We start from the raw sequence: 16,736 nt of genomic DNA, 5'->3' as shown, positions 1-16,736 counted from the left end.
AGCTGGGAGGGGAGAGTGAGAGAGAGGCGAGTGGAGTGGTGGGGGCGGGGGGTGGAAGAGAGGCTGCGGGGGAATGAGGGAGAGAAACATGGAAGAGAGGAAACTAAGGGAAGATGGATCATATTCTTCCAACCCCCTACAAAGGACATCGTTGGAGTGGATGATATCCAGAAGTCACGACACTGTCACTATTCACTTCATACCCAATAAACCTATTGACAAGCTGTACACAATGCTCCATCTATGGTGGGGTGGGGGGGTTAGAAGGATGCACTTGAGCTGGGATAAGGCACTTCGACTGGGGGAGGCATGCACTTGGACTGGGGTAAGGCACTTTGGCCGGCCCTTGCAGTCTTCTGGGGAGCTCTGTCGCTTCAGGAAGTCAAAGTGCATCAAGTTACAATTTGCAAAGTCAGTGAAACCTTGGGATGGGCAGTTCCAGTTACACGTTCCTGTGCAACTTCAAGGTGTGGCTGGTCCCTTTGGAGGATAAATCAGAAACAAAGGATGGAGCATGTTGGCAGTACAAGTAAACATGTCCGATTAGTATATGCTTGAGGCTCCTGCCTGAGTCCGCCATCATCCGCTGTTAAAAACAGCAGTGTTAAAATCGGAGATTGGTGGAATGGAGCAGGAAATGAAACTGTTCCATTTTATTTGCTCACCCGCTCCATTCCTGTCCCGTGGATTGCTGGTCTTACACAGATTGGTGTTTACTAATGTTGGGTAAAATAACAGCGTTCAAAAAGGATGCCGAATTTGAGATGATATCACGAGCAAATCATTGGCGCTAACTATGAATTATGTGCGGGGGAGCAGAGGGAAGATGAGGGGAGACGGGGGCGTGGAATGGAGGGGAGAGTGGTGGAGGTGGGGGGCAGAAAAACCCAGGGCGGGGGACAGGAGGGGCCACATTGGGGCGAAGTGTGTTGGAGGGGTGGGCGAGCCTGGGGGCTCTGTGCCTCGGTGCGGGGAGTGTTCAGAGTGGGGTGGACGGGTTGACTGCGCAGATGACAGTTGGTGGGTGTGGTGTGGTTGGCGTCGCGGGGGCATGGCTCCGGGGTGGCCGGGGCTGGGGGCTTGACATCTGGGGGTGGTCGGCATTTGGGAAGGATTCTGACGGGGCGGGTTGGGTGCGGGAGGAGTGTTCCCGGTGTTGGGTGGGTCTGGAGCCGGGGGGTGGCATGCTCTTGGGATGGGAGCTGGGCTGTTTGGGATTGGGATTGGGAGAGACTTCTTCACTCGGGGAGTTGTTGGCCTGTGGGGTTCCCTGCCGCGGAGAGTTGTTGATGCCAGTTCATTGGATGTGTTCGGGAGGAAGTTGGATGTGGTCCTTGCGGCTGGGGGGGGTTGGGGGTGTGGAGCGGGGTGGGGGGGGAGGTGCTGGGATGGGTGATCAGCCATGATCTTGTTGAATGGCGGTGCAGGCTCGAAGGTCCGAATGGCCTACTCTTGCACCTATTTTCTATGTTTCTATGAATGAATGAATGAAACAGTGCGGTACTAATTAGTGCTTTGGACAACAGGATGTGCAGTGCAATCATTCCATTGTCATGTCACATGGTATATTTAATGTTACACAACATTGTTGTCAGAATTATCTCTTACCTGTCATAAGCACATTTTGTAGTGATGGTGGTAGTAGTATCTGCAGAATCCGGGATCAGCCATTGGAATTGCCCATCATTGCGCAGGCGAATATGAGGCCAATCAGTTGTTTTGACATAAGAACAATCTGCGTTGAGATCACCCATGATCAGTATGTTCTGTGTGGGCCAGAAATGAAGATGCATTACTTTAAATCATGAATATTAATGTAATAAATCTTCGGTCATTAATATTTCTAGGTTTTATTGCTTACGTCAGTTCCCAGCTTTTTTCTAACATCAAGAAAGACATCGTACAGGGCATCAATTTCCTCGACTGCTGATGAAGGTGACGTGTGCTGCGGCATGATAACAAAGTCACGAACGGCTAAAGAAGGGGAAAGGATTTACAGAAGGGAAATGTCAGCATGAGCATTAACCTTATTCACTTTCACAAATCACCATTTTCTTCAGAAATAGTGACAGGAACAACAATGTAGAAATTGACACTTCTGGAATCCTGTTTCTCCATTTAAAATAATCAACAGTTTTAAAACAATAATTTAAGCTCCCATCTCATTCACTGGAATGCTTCTGGCTGGTGTTCCCTACACATCATGACCTGGAGTTTTCGCTTGGCTTCAGCGCACTTCGCCTGAAATCGACCAAAGCAACGCAAATGATTGAGGGATTTAAACACAAATTACTTTCAGCACAACTCGTGTGTTCACGATTTAAAAAAAAACATCACGCTGGAAGCTGGCCCCGCCCACAAAATTGGCCACGCTCCCAGATCGATTAATCACCATGGTGAGTTTCCGCTAATTGCGTCGTTTGCGGGCCTTATATAGAAACATAGAAAATAGGTGCAGGAGCAGGCCATTCATCTTAAAATTACGCTTTTTTTTAGGTGTAAGGACATTAATAAGCACCTTTTAAAAGCTTTTAAATATTAAAAAACTAATAATTTACCAAGAAACACCTACTGAACACTAATAAAACTAGTAAATGGTTCTGTATCACTTTTTAAAGCCATTTTCAGTTATTTAAAATCCGATTACTCGCAGGTGGTGGACTAGATACTGATTAAAATCGCTAATTATTTGTAATAAACCCATTTTTATCTGTCTTAATAAAACAGCACCAAGTTACCACTTCTAAATATATGAAGGAATATTTTTACTATAACTATTTGCACTGCACTTTTTTGACCGACAGGCGACAAGCCCCTCCCTCTGTCAAGCTCTGCTTCTCCCCTCCCGGCCAAATCATTCCATGAACGTGGGCCTGAGAAGCAGGACCTGAGGCTCCAACTCTCTCCCTCCCCCCGACCAGCGTGGGGCCGATAGCGGCGGGGGAGGGGAAACCAATGGCGGCGGGTGTGGACCCAATGGCGGAGGGGAGGGGGGATGCTGGGGTAAGGCACTTCGGCTGGGGGAGGGATGCACTTGGACTGGGGTAAGGCACTTTGGCTGAGAGAGGCATGCGTTTGGACTGGGGTAAGGCACTTTGGCTGGCCCTTGCTGCCTTCTGGGGAACTCTGTCCTCTGTTGTTTCAGGAAGTCAAAGTGGATCGAGTTACAATTTGCAAAGTCAGTGAGACTTTGGGATGGGCGATTCCAGATACACATTCCTGTGAAACTTCAGGGTGTGGCTTATCCTCCAAGGGGACCAATCAGAAACAAAGGATGGAGCATGTTGGCCATTTTGGAAGTACAAATAAACACGTCCATATTTTTAATGCAAAAAAATTATGTTCCAAAACACTGCCCATTTGTGTTCGTGGCAGATTTTGCATTTGGCGATATGCAAACAAGCTTGAATGGAAATTTGAGCAAAAATAAATCAATTCTGAAAATGTGCATATCTTTGAGCGCAATTTGCATCTGGTTTGCCGATTGCGTCCAAAGGGGAAACTCTTGGCCGTCTATCTATCTGAGCCAGCAGGAGCTTGCTGAAGTATGGTTCGAGGTGACATCCCTACTAATGACCCGTCCCTCAATCTCAGCTAAATACCTCATTTTAATTGGTGTTCTCTCTGAAATCAAAACTACTAAGAAATTTCACAGTGAAGTACTTTTTCCTATTTTTGTATTGTGATACAGAAATACCTGAATAGGGTGATGAAAATTCCACAATGAATGGCTCACGGTTGAAAATATCTTGAGCTGTATTCTCAGAACCATCGTCATAGAGGTAACTGTTGGCCACAGACACCACTGATTTTCTGTCCAGATGAGAACAGTTGTCATTACAAAGGCACGGATAGGAGCTTCTACACGCTAATGAAAATTGTTTCAAAGCAACTTTCTGGTTAAACGTAGTCATGAGCGTACCTGTAAATAAAGAGGTATCTCTCCTTGTAGCTGCTGCGTCCGAGTGGAGGACTGGCAATGTACAAATAGGGATGCTCAGAGGGACTGGAGAAATGATAAAAAGTTAGTGATATGCGGAGAAAGCTCAAAGTAACCAAGCACTTATAGATGTGTAGACTGATTAATTTACATCTCCTGGGCTCTTCACGGTGGATTCAGTAGGTACTATTCAAAAATGTAAACTTTGAAAAAACAAGACTTGCAACAGCTGGTTCCTACGCTCTTGAACTGACCATCAGTAAATGTGTCTTCAACATCTGGTTACATTATTAAATCAAATAATAAAGAACAAAAAAAGTGACAGTGTGCATGAATTGCCCGAATTTTTCTCTGACACTGGAATTTGCTGATTCGGATTTCGGCGGTGTCATCACCATTTACAATTGATAGCGGGTGAGTCGGCCACCTTCTTTTTCAAAAGTAAAAGCTCTAACAATCGAGTCCTGGATTGCTTTCCCCCCCCCCCCACCAAAAATTAACCAAGCGATGAACGGTAGTGGCTGGAAAGAACAAAGCATTTTTTTAAGTAATTATTCATTTGAAATCTAGTTTTTACCATATCATCACTTCAATGGGGTAGGAAAGAAAGATATTTTTACAACATATGAAGTAAAAATAATAAATTAGAGTGAGTAAATAGAAATCATTCAATAAACAGCTTAAAGATCTGTTGGGTTACATACGAATACATATGACCGGATCAGAGACTGGGGTAATGTATGCAGCATACATGATGTGCACCTGCCTGGACTTGTGTACCATGCAGGGTGAATACATATGTAGGAAGTGTACAAAATTTGCATTTCTCAACTAGAAAGTTGCCCAGTTTAGAATCAACTGGACACACTCCACAACATTTGGGAGGGAGAAAGTTTTCTGCAGCAGACATTACATAGGGTGGTCACACCACAGGTTACTAGAAGTAGAGAAGCTGGTATGGGAGACAGAGCCAGAAGCGACAGATAAGGGTGGAGCTGGATTTGTCTCATAGGTATACCTGTTTAGGTACCAGTGCTGTGGACAAAAATGGTGACACAGGAGGGTACTGAAGAGTAAGTGGTTACCCATGTTGAAGCAGTAAAGGTATCAGTAAAGGTGAGTGATGATTGTGGGGCATTCCATACGTAGGGGATAGTTTGTGCTTTAGACATGATGTACAGTCCTGAATGGTAGGTTGCTTTCCAGGTACCAGGGTTCAGGACATAATAGAACAAATAGGACAGATTTGTGTGCACCTTTGGAAGTGGCTTAGTGAGTTGCAGTGAATGGTGAGACATAACTGTACCTCCCGCAATGGTGATGAGTGTGAAAGGATTGGCTTAGGGACATTGCAGGGATGCTTTATTGGTGCTGGTGTGGGATGGTGCCAACCCGGCACATCACGTAGTAACCAGGATGCACAGCATCAAGTAGTCATGGTGGGGACATCTCTGACATCCTGGGCAGCAATGTGGTCGGGTGCTGATGCCCTGTGTCCTGTGCAGCATCAGGTGATGCAGAGAAGGTTGGTGTTGTTGATGATGCTGGTGTGCCTGGTAATGATGGTGTGCCTGGTGATGTTGGTGTTGGGGCTGATCACGGTGGGATTATAAGAACTAAGGTGAATCTTTTTCCAGGGCACCAATGCTGCTGGAATAGATGGCAGGTGAGGTTAAAATGATAGAAGCGATCTGTCAATGGTGAGAGAGTTGCTCCAAGGAGGTGACAGTGAATAGACAGTTCACTGCCAAGACTTCCAACCTGTATCCAGCTCCATGTATCCTTCCAAATTCTGAAGGCTTCAGCTTCTTACATTGGAAAGTGATCAGTTGTGAAATGGTAGCTTTTATACCAATTCTGCAGCTGTCAACTTGCCAAAGCAATAGAGTCACTGATTCCGATTCCACTTACCTGCCGAGTTCCCTGAGGGACAGGAAACCCAACAGAAAGGTGGTAAAATTGTAAGTGCCTGCTTTTAATCCTCTTAAATACCACTAAACTATTTGTTAAGTACATTAATGAACTGGCCCGCCGCTTGCTGTCAAGTCTACAATCCGCACACAGACCTGACAGCTGAGAAACTCACACTGAGGCGGGTTCAGAGTGCTGTCAATCAAAACTATCCTGGCTGGGAAGTCTAGAACAAGGGGTCACAGTCTCAGGATATGGGATAAGAAATTTAGGACTGAGATGAGGAGAAATTTTTTCACTCAGAGGGTGGTGAACCTGTGGAATTCTCTACCACAGAAGGCTCTGGAGGCCAAGTCACTGAATATATTGAAGAGGGAGATAGACAAATTTCTAGAAATAAAGGACATCAAGGGGTATGGGGGAAAAGCGGGAATATGGTGTTGAGATAGAGGATCAGCCATGATCATATTGAATGGTGGTGCAGACTCAAAGAGCCGAATGGCCTACTACTGCTCCTATTTTCTATGTTTCTCTGTTTCTATGTCAGTGGGCCCGCCTCCAAACCCGCACTCACAGGGCTGGGAAGATTCCAGCCACAAGTCAACAAGTTTGGGAAAAAGACCAGCTACACATCTGCCAGGGTGCGGATAAAAGTTTTTTTTTTTACACAAATCCACGTAGCATAAGAAATAAAGCAAGTGAGATGCTTAAAGTGTATAATGTAATAGTCATTACAGATACATCACTATCTGATAATCGAGTGTTAAATAGTCCCGGCTATAGGATCTTGAGAAAGGACAGGGAAATTGGGAAAGGAGGAATAACAATATTGATAAAAGGTACAATTGCAGCGGTAGAAAGAAGGGATTTCAGAGTAATTTTTTAAATGAATATATTAAAAAAAAAGAATGGTAATGGGGAATGTGGACCCATTATGGACTGTTGCAGGTGGGACTATCATGGATAATAAATAAGTGGCAGACTTATAGGCCCCAAGTTTCCACACGCGGCGAAAAAGGCGCACCTCAGAGCTGGGCGCCTGTTTCTCGCGCCGGAAAAAAAGTGCGGTATTCTCGAGCTCCTTGGAGCTCGATGTCTGCTTGGCGCGGCGCACACGGGGCGGAGCCTACCACTCGCGCCGATTTTGTAAGTAGGAGGGGCCGGGTACAATTGAAATGAGGCTTTTTGGTGCTGGCAACCCTGCGTGTGCGCGTTGGAGAGTTTGCGCACGCGCAGTCTGAAGTAAACATTGGCACTCGGCCATTTTTAAAAATACTGCAGAAAAAGTGAAGATTTGTTTCTTGGACCCCTGCAAAGGCTTGTATTTTAAATTTCTTGATATTTCTGTGTGTGAGGGAGTGCTTTTAGCAGCACTGCTGAATAAATCACCTGCTGAAATCAGTGAGTTCAGCTTTTCACTGCTAAACTTGCAGAACCGGTGCCTGCAAATTAAGGACTGTGTGTTTGGAGAAATAAAAGTGCCAATTCAACTTTGCAATGGATCAACTTCTACCAAGAACAAAGAATTTCTTGCATGAGGAAGCAAACCATTGCATAGTATGTGGTGCACCCATTCTGCAAATTTAAATATAAAGATGTCGATGTGGCTGCCTCTCCCTGTCCAAATGGCCTCAGTCAGTCCCCCTCACAGCTCGAAGGCTGCTGCTGTTCTTTCTTCGGCTCCCGACCAGCCACTGACGCCGCTGCAATCCCATGGCCGAATGGCCTCAAGTCCGTCCGGGTGCTGCATCTTCGCAGGGAACTGCAGCTCAGCTCGAAGGCTGCTTGCTGCCTGCCGCTGCCGTCGAGACGAGACATTGACGCCACACCCCTGCCTCAAGCACTGCAGCTCAGCTCGAAGGCTGCTTGCTGCCGCTGCCATCGAGACACTGACGCCACACCGCTGACTGAAAGGCCTGCCTGAAGCACTTTCACACAGGTAGGAACATGGTTTATTTAATCTTTTCTTTGCTTATAAATTTTTATTCAGGTTGGATTTATTTGTATAATATTTGTATAAGTATAACTAAGGATTGATTGTAGAATTTAATGACTTCCCTTCCGCCCCCCCCCCCCCAACCTCGTTCCCTACGCCTAATTTGTAACCTGCGCCTGATTTTTTAAAGTGTAGACAAGGTTTTTTCAAGCGTACAAAAATCTTCACTTACTCCATTCTAAGTTAGTTTGGAGTACGTTTTCACTGTGGAAACTTTGAAATCAGGCGTCAGTGGCCGGACACGCCCCCTTTTGAAAAAGAAATTCTGTTCCAAAGTGAAACTGTTCTACCTGACTAGAACTGCAGAAAACGAAATGTGGAGAATTCCGATTTCTAAGATACTCCGTTCTACACCAGTTGCTCCTAAAAAATCAGGAGCAAATCATGTGGAAACTTGGGGCCATTAAATGAGTAGTTTGTCGCATTTTCACAATGGAGGAAGACAAACTACCAGTGGTGCAAGTGAACCTAAAAATAAGACAAGGGGAGGAACGTAATTGGATTTAATATAAATAAAAAAAAATGCTAATAGGAAAAATAATAGGACTTAAAATAGGACTGGTTTCCACCCAGTGTATTAGGATAAATAGGGGAGGGAACTATAGATTTGTTAGTTGTAATTTTCCAAAGCTCTCTAGATTCAGGAATTGTGCCTTTGGATTGGAAAATTGCAAATGTCACTTTACTAATTAAGAAGGGATGGAGTGCGAAACCAGATAACTACAGATTTGTCAGTTTAACATCAATTATGGGGAAGTTATTGGAATCTGTCATCAGTGACTGAACATTTGGACAAGTATCAACTGATCAAAGAGAGTCAGCATGGATTTGTGAAGGGTGGGTCATATCTGCCTAATCTGGTTAACATTTTTGAGGAGGTTACTAGCATGATGGATAGAGGAGTGGAATTCATAGTACGCAATGTGAGCCTCACCTATGATGATGATAATGGATAGAAGAAATTGTCCATATAGAGTTCCAGAAGGCATTTGATAAGATTTTGCACAAGAGATTACTAGCAAAAATGAGAATGCACAGAATTGGGTGTGACCTTGTGATGAGTCAGTAATTGGTTGGGAGGAAGGAGAGAGAGAATAGGGTTAAAGAGTTTGCTCTCTGATTGGTGGGATGTAATAAGTGGTATTCCCCAGGGATCTGTACTGGGACCTCAGCTTTTCACCATATATATTGATGACTTGGATGAAGGAACATAGAGTTTCCAGATGACACTGTTACTTATTGTGTACATGGGAGCAGGAAGTTACAAAGAGACATAGACTAAGTGAGTGGGCAAAACTATAGCAGATGGAATTCAATGTGGGGAAGTGTGAGGTTATCCACTTTGGATCTAAAATAGACAATTTGGAACATGATCTTAATGGTGAGAGATTGGGAACTGTGGAGCAGCAAAGAGTGTCCATTTATGCTTATCATCAAAAGCTAGTGCACAGGTATAAGTGGAGTTGAAGTAGAGATCAGCCATGATCTGATAGAATGTCAGAACAGACTCGAAAGGTTGAATGACCTACTCTTAAGTTGTGACATAAAGTGTGACAGTCACATGACACAAAGTGCTTGCAGTTGTACATTTCTATATAACTGGTTGATGCTCACTATTTGCTTTTGGTTTGTGAATGATACAAGGCTCTACTGATATGCTGTGAATATGAGTATACAGCATAGATTCACCAGGAGGATAACAGGGATGGGAAACTATAGTTATTTCCACTGGAGTAGAGAAGGCTAAGAGGAGATTTAATCTTTTTGTTTAACTATTAGAAGCGGATGGAGATACATGATTATGGGGAGAAAACAAGTCAGTGTGGATTAGATTTGGGTTGCTCTAGCAAAGAGCCAGCATAGACAGGATGGAGCAACTAGCTTCCTTCTGTGCTGCAAACCTTTTTGATTCTATGGGAACAATTATTCAAGATTTGCTTGTATCAACTCTATCTAGAATCAGTAGTACAATATAACTAAAAAAGATTCACTAACGTATCTAAGTAATAGATGATTATACCTATTGAGTTTATTCATTAGGACCTTTACAGCACTCAAGTCAGCATCACGAACTTCTTGTATTAGGACAATGTCATACCTTTGGATAATCTACAAAGAAATCAAATGTAGAATTTTAATTTATTCAACATGGAGCAAGAAGAATTGTATTGTACGACTGAGACATATATTTTTAAAGAAGAAAGAAAACTATCGCCCCTATTTTTTACATAGAGCATAATAAAATGATAATAATAGATTGAGAAATAGTGATTTGGACCGTCAAACCTTGTCATTTAATGGATTCTAGCCCTCCCTGCCTCCTGATTCGATCACCTAAGGGAAAGTGCTGCAAAATTGCTCCTCGTTCCCTGCAGCACAGGATCAATCATAAAAATAGTTTTTCAATGTTGTTTTATATGGTTGTACGTTCAAATCCCACTCCAGGGACTTGAGTACATAAATCTCGGTTGACACTCCAGTGCAGTGCTGAAGGAATGCTGCACTGTTGGAGGTGCCGTCTTTCGGATGAGCTGTTAAACTGAGGCTCCGTCTGTCCTCTCAGGTAGCTGTAAATAATTCTATGGCACTATTTCGAAGAACAGCAGGGGAGTTATCCCCGGTGTCCTGGCCAATATTCATCCCTCAATCAACATAACAAAAACATTTTATCTGGTCATTATCACATAGCTGTTTGTGGGAGCTTGCTGTGCACAAATTGGCTGCTGCATTTCCTAAATTACATCAGTCACCACACTCCAAAAATACTTCATTGGCTGCAAAACGCTTTGAGACGTCCGGTGGTCATGAAAGGCGCTATAGTCTTTTTTTCTCTTTCTTATGATCGTAGAGATGAGCATTAAATCTGGCAGAAGATGTGGAGATAAGCTGAAACTGTGGATATCTGAACGGAATATATGGAATTAAGGACAGTAAAAGTAAACGGGATATATGAAAATGTATAAGCCATGGAAGAATAGCTGGGAGAATGTCAGATTGCAAATAGTGCAACATCAGCATAGCTAACAGTCTGTCTCAAGGTTTCAAGTCACTAATCCTGCCAATAATATATAATTGTAACATGAAATACATCTACAGAATTGCAAGGTCTCAGTAAATAGTCACACCATTAGATTGAAACATTTAGAGGCAATACTTGAGCTTTCAAGAAGAACATCTCATATAGATTGACTAATGAGTGGCTGAGTTAGACTGTCAATCCATTTGTATTTTGTTATCTGATTTCAAAACTGTATAACTGTTAACGCTTTACGATGTAACTTCACCTATCCGTAGGGAGTGTGTACGCTCTATCCAGAGAGTATATCTTCTGTCTGATAGGTCTTACTGGCCGGTAATAAAGACTGCTTTGTTCAAAGCACGAGGTATTCGACTCAGTAATTTTACTGAACCAGATTGAGGTAAAAGAATCCAGGAATTAACAAAACCACCAGTTTTTGTCTTTTCTGCGCTACTCACTGTTCCTCACCAACAACCAAAAGAGAGTTTCAAAAAAGTCTACTGCCATTTCTTAAGATCTTGTTAACAAACATTGAGAGAAAGATGAAGCAGTTTTCCACGGGGGAATTAAAATGATCAGGTAAGAATAAACTCATCTGTTGAAATGAGTTGATTTAAAGGTAGAGCTGCTAACCTCTGCAAAACCGTCGGCTTAAAATGGATTTTTCTGCAATTGTTCCATTAATTGGTTCAGTATTGCTGTTGGTGGAAGGCAGTTGCCAGGGAGCCTCCTCCCGAGAGTAAATACCATTCCCCTAACATTACTGCCATGTGCTCACTGGTGCTGCAGCAGCTGAACACTGGTTGGCCAGGGAACACTTTAAATAAAGCAATATTGGGAAAAAGGTTTGATCTTCTGCTCAGCTCTAAATTTCATTCTCCTTCATGAAAAATTAAAAATTATTGCAAGTATGAAGAAGACCTGAACTAACTAAGAAATTATTATTAATATTTATGTTTCAATATGAACTACACAAGCAGATGATTTTTTTGAAACTTGGATTGTCGTTTACAATCTATTGGCAATTCAAAGTCAATTTTTCCACAAAAAATGTGAATTATCCGGTAATTTGAATGAAGTGACTTTGCATTAACAACAACAATATATATAGCGCAGAGAAGGAAGTGTCCTCTTTGATTATGGTTTCAAAACCCTGAAGTTGATTGCACATGCCAAAAGAAACATTTATTTTGAATGCATGAATCTATAATTCAGTCATACAAAATTTGGGAATGACCACGTGACCTGGGATGTACGAGTTTGCTGCTCTTCTTAATGTCATACAGTCTCCCACTCTCCAGGATTGCCTCTATTCCCCGGCCATGACTTGACGAGTTAAATTACTATCGACCACTTCAGAAGTGTGGCATGAGCATTATTGCAGATGAGTCCTGATAGCCTTTGATTCCGTCAGTAAGGCTAAACAAAAACCTAGTGAACAAACTAAAACCAAAGTAATTAACATTTATCTTTGTTGCTATTAACATAAAACAGAAAGTGGTGAGATTAACACTGTGATATCTAAAAGCAGTAAACAGCCTCTTGGTTCCGTTGTGTATTTGATCATATGTATCTCTGTAAACTTTAATTCCCTTTCTAACTATTAACTCATCCAACTTTATTTTCGAAGAATTAATCAGCGCAGCATTAAGTGCTTTTGTTGGGAATCTGTTCTATATATCCACCAGACTTTGAGTAACAGTATTCTTCTAATCTCCAGTCACACCTAAGGCTCGTTAATTTTGTATTTGTATCTTTTAATTTGTTGCTTATAGTCAACTTGCTTAACAAATTGTTCACAAATTTGTCAGGATTTTTAAAGACATGGGTGGATTATGCTCCCTAATTTACAGATAGCTAAACATTATTGTCAATGTTGTAGTGCAATACTAAACAATGTGATGAAAGGAGAAGAGGATTTCTCATCTGTTACTTCAGGCAATAGATTTAATATTCACAACTATGTGGCAATTTAGACAAAACTTCATTTTAGAGATGATGCTTCAGCGTTGGCTCGGTGGTAGTACTGTCGTCTCTGAGTAAGAGGGTCATGGATTCAAGCCCCACTCCAGAAATTTGAGCACATAATCTAGGCTGACAATTCAGTGCAATATTGAGGGAGTGTTGCACCGTCAGAGGAGCCATCTTGTCAGCTGAGACATTAAACCGAGGGCCTGTCATCAGGTGAATGTAAAAGATCCTATAGCACTATTTGAAGACGAGCAGTGGAGTTGGCTTGGTTTCAACCAGCATCCCTAAAACAGATGCGCTCATTATTTCATTGCTGGTTGTGGAATCTTACTGTGTGCCAATTGGCTGCCATGTTTGCCTACATTGCAACAATGACGACAATTCAAAAGTGCTCATTGCCTGTGATGCGCTTTGGGACATCCTCAGGATGTGAAAAGGACAATATTAATCCAAATTCCTTCTCTCTTTCCATAATGAAGCTGGAAACTTTCCAATCACAAGTAAAAACATACAGTAGGAGTCTTCAGGTATTAATTAAAGCTAAACGTTTATACATACAAATAATTGGCTTGAGGGATGATTTAATTTGCCACTGAGATGTTTATGTTGAGCAGTATCTTTTTTTTTACAAAATCACAGTGAATAGAATACAGAGGTAATCAAATGATATGCCAAACTAAGCTGAGACATTCCAAAGATCTTAGAAGTATATTGCACAAAATGAATTACTGCTAAAGCTTATCGCGAAACACATGTTACACCGTTGCGTATGGAGCATCCTGGGGAGGCCAGGATAATCCTTAGAACTACAAGAAACCCAGACCAAATGTCCAACAGCAGCAGACAAAAGACATTCATGGAAAATAAAAATAGGTTGTACATCCACCTAAAAAATCATGAGCATAAACATGAGAACATAAGAATTAGGAGCAGGAGTAAACCATTTGACTCCTCGAGCCTGCTCCGCCATTCAATGAAATCATGGCTGATCGTCAACCTCAACTCCACTTTCTTGCACTATCTCCATATCCCTTGATTCCCTTAATATCCAAAACATCATTTGAAGTGAACGAGAAGCTAATGTTTGTGAGAGAAGAGAAAAAAAATCCAATTGCACAGTATAAATGATAGGCAGTCTTATAAGAATGGCTAGAAAGTAAGTCGTTGAACTCAGAGCCATATTTTGAATTCAGCATTAAATTACTGAAGGAAGATTTCACAAACTGTTAATCAGAGAAAATAGTTGGCACTGCATCCACAAATATACTAACAATGTTTCAAAATGAATGAAATGTTTAATTATTATTTTTAATTGCTTTGCATTTGCTCTCTTCAACTCAATTGTTCTCTATTCACTATTCCTCCCGTTTTTAATTAGCTTTGCCTATAGAAGAGGTGTTACCATTCCTGCAAACTTGCCTGGAAAGCCTTTCACTACTCTTTATAAAGGTGATATCATTATTGTAAAAATTGTCTTTTATATGTGTCAGACCTTCATGATGAAAACAATGTGTGGTTGTTATTTAATCTTTCTCTCCAAGAGTTGCAATGGTTCCATCTTTAAACTTTATTTTTATCTTGCACTCACAGGATGGGGAGAGAGAAAAGGGATTGATCAACCCAGCACATGAAAATATTTTAGTTACTTCATACAATTTTGTTTTATAAAGAAATGAAGGTTAAATTTCAAGGTCCATAGTGCAGGGCACCACCAAGGCTCAAAAGAATAAAAGAGAAGCTAAAGTCAGTCTGGAAGAAATGATGCCAGGCTTGAGTTTTACACGTGTGAAGACTGTGGGAAGAAGTAAACCATGAGGAAGGGAAGGAATGCCACAGTTTTGAAGACATTGAAAAGAATGTATTAGAATAGTAACTGGCGGTGGTAATTTTAACACAGTGAACATGTAAGTCAGCATATTTGGAGCTTGGAACAATAGAATAATGTTCAGAGGAGCACTGATCAAAATAGTATCAATAAAATAGGGAACAACTAGAATGGCGGTGATGGAGTCATTGAAATGTGGAGGAGAGAGAAGAATCACTTCTTAGACAACACCCTTTTTTCTTGTATCCGCTCCAGAAGTTCCAGTGAGGTGCTAGGAAAACATCCCAGATATGGGGTCCAAGTTTCGGGTGGAGTTGCTCCCATTTTTTTGGAGCAATTAGTTTAGTTTGGAGTATCTTAGAAATCGCAATTCTCGGCATTTAGTTTGCTCCAGTTCTAATGAGTTAGTTTAGTTTCGTTTTAGTTCAGTTTTTTTTCAAAAGGGGGTGTTACCAGCCACTTACGCCTGTTTTGCAAGTTTAGGCACTGAAAAGTTACTCCAAACTAACTTGGAACGGAGTAAGTGTCGACTTTTGTACGCTCAGAAAAACCTTGCGTACACTTTAGAATTAGACACAGGTAAGCAAAAGATTGGGGGGGGGGGTGCGGAGGGGAAGGGAAGTTAGGGGATTTTCCAAAGCATTAAACACCACTTTTAAAAATAAAGAACCATCATCAATAATAAATGATAAATAAATCAATAAATCAATAAATAAAAAATAAAAAATTATTCAATAAATCAATAAATAAAAAATAAAAAGTTCCTACCTCACCTAGCCGATCGGGAGCCAGGCTAGGTCTAGGGGCTGCGTGCTGTAGGCTGGAAATCGGCACTCTGCGGGAGCCCATTCAGCCAGGGCTAGGGGCTGCGTGCTTCGGGCCCCTCTCACACAGCCAGCAGCACACACACACAGAATCTGGGGGCAAGGAGCTACTGCGCACGCGCGCAGACTCCACTGCGCACACGCGCAGCTGCCGGCACTCTTTTTGGCCCAGGGCTGTAGCTTCATCCCCCTGCTGTTGTGCTGCGTTGCACTGACTGCTGAACCGGCCTGTTGCACTCGGAGAATTGCGAGGTAAGTTTTTGGCGCGCTTTTCATTCCACAAAATAAGCGGGCCTCTCGGAGATGTGCCGTTCTAGCAGATATCGGAAACTTGGGCCCATGGAAACAAAATTCAAATCGTGGTTACACTTAAGCTTTGCGGTGAGTTCAGAATTGCTGAGAGGAAAATAAATGTTTGGCACAAAAGAGGAAAATGACTATTGTGGAACCAATTGTTATTTTTCCCCCCAAATGCCATTAACAATGACTTGCTAGCGAGGGAGTTAGGATTGTAAACTTTTATTACAGGATTTCAATAGTATTCGATAGTATTCACTGTGATCTAAACATCCAATGACATCCACACTGAACTATTTTAAATTTGCAGTATGATACTTACATTAACAATGATGTTAGCAATGGTGGCATTTGACATCTTGCTGTCTCCAAAGGTTTTAATGTTGAATGCACAAATTTGGATTGAGCTGACTGTACTGAGCGCACAGGCCAGGGTTAATACTGTGATTAACTGATACATAGCTGTTAGGCTGCATAGAAAGAGATTTGTAAATTAAATTCAGCACAAATTACAAGAAACAGTAAACAATAACTTGAATTTATATACTGCCATTAATGGAGTAAAAATGTCCCAAGGTGCTTCACAGGAGCATTATCAGAATAAAATTTGATACCAAGCCACATAAAGGGCTCAATTTTCCCCAATGATTTGCACCGTTCCTTTGGGGCAGGCTCAAGTTAAAAAAACACAGTTTCCCCGATCAATTTGCAGCAGCGTAACTCAGTTAGTTATGATTTGTTTAGGTATGTTTTTTTTCCAGCCAAAGGAGGCGTAACCTGCCACCCACGCCAATTCTGGCCAGTTAGGGAAGTTTGGCCAGCTGAGAGTTACCCCAGTTCTTCTTAGGCCAGCATATGTGGCCTCTGCAGAAAAACCTTCTGGAGAGTTAAGGAAATCAGCACAGGTAAGGAAATTGTCGCAGGTAAGTGCAGCAGATGCCCGGACAGCAACA

At 42.1% G+C, this 16,736-nt stretch overlaps 1 protein-coding gene across 1 annotated transcript in view; it reads right to left on the bottom strand.

Annotated features, from left to right (window-relative positions):
- The window catches only part of dnase1 (deoxyribonuclease I), a 37,781-nt gene extending 21,538 nt beyond the window's left edge, over positions 1-16,243 (bottom strand). Inside the window, exons 1-6 of the mRNA XM_070856709.1 lie at positions 16,106-16,243; positions 9,868-9,956; positions 3,923-4,006; positions 3,698-3,813; positions 1,862-1,974; positions 1,609-1,766 (exon numbers count right to left, since the gene is read on the bottom strand). Of these exons, the coding sequence (XP_070712810.1) occupies positions 1,609-1,766; positions 1,862-1,974; positions 3,698-3,813; positions 3,923-4,006; positions 9,868-9,956; positions 16,106-16,243 (698 nt within the window). The remainder of the gene's footprint in view (positions 1-1,608; positions 1,767-1,861; positions 1,975-3,697; positions 3,814-3,922; positions 4,007-9,867; positions 9,957-16,105) is intronic.
- Positions 16,244-16,736: the final 493 nt, after the last annotated feature.

This window comes from Pristiophorus japonicus, chromosome 15, assembly GCF_044704955.1.
Source record: "Pristiophorus japonicus isolate sPriJap1 chromosome 15, sPriJap1.hap1, whole genome shotgun sequence".
NCBI classification, from domain to species: Eukaryota; Metazoa; Chordata; class Chondrichthyes; family Pristiophoridae; genus Pristiophorus; species Pristiophorus japonicus.
Note: the sequence above shows the minus strand (reverse complement) of the source record. Positions and strands in the feature narration are given on the sequence as shown.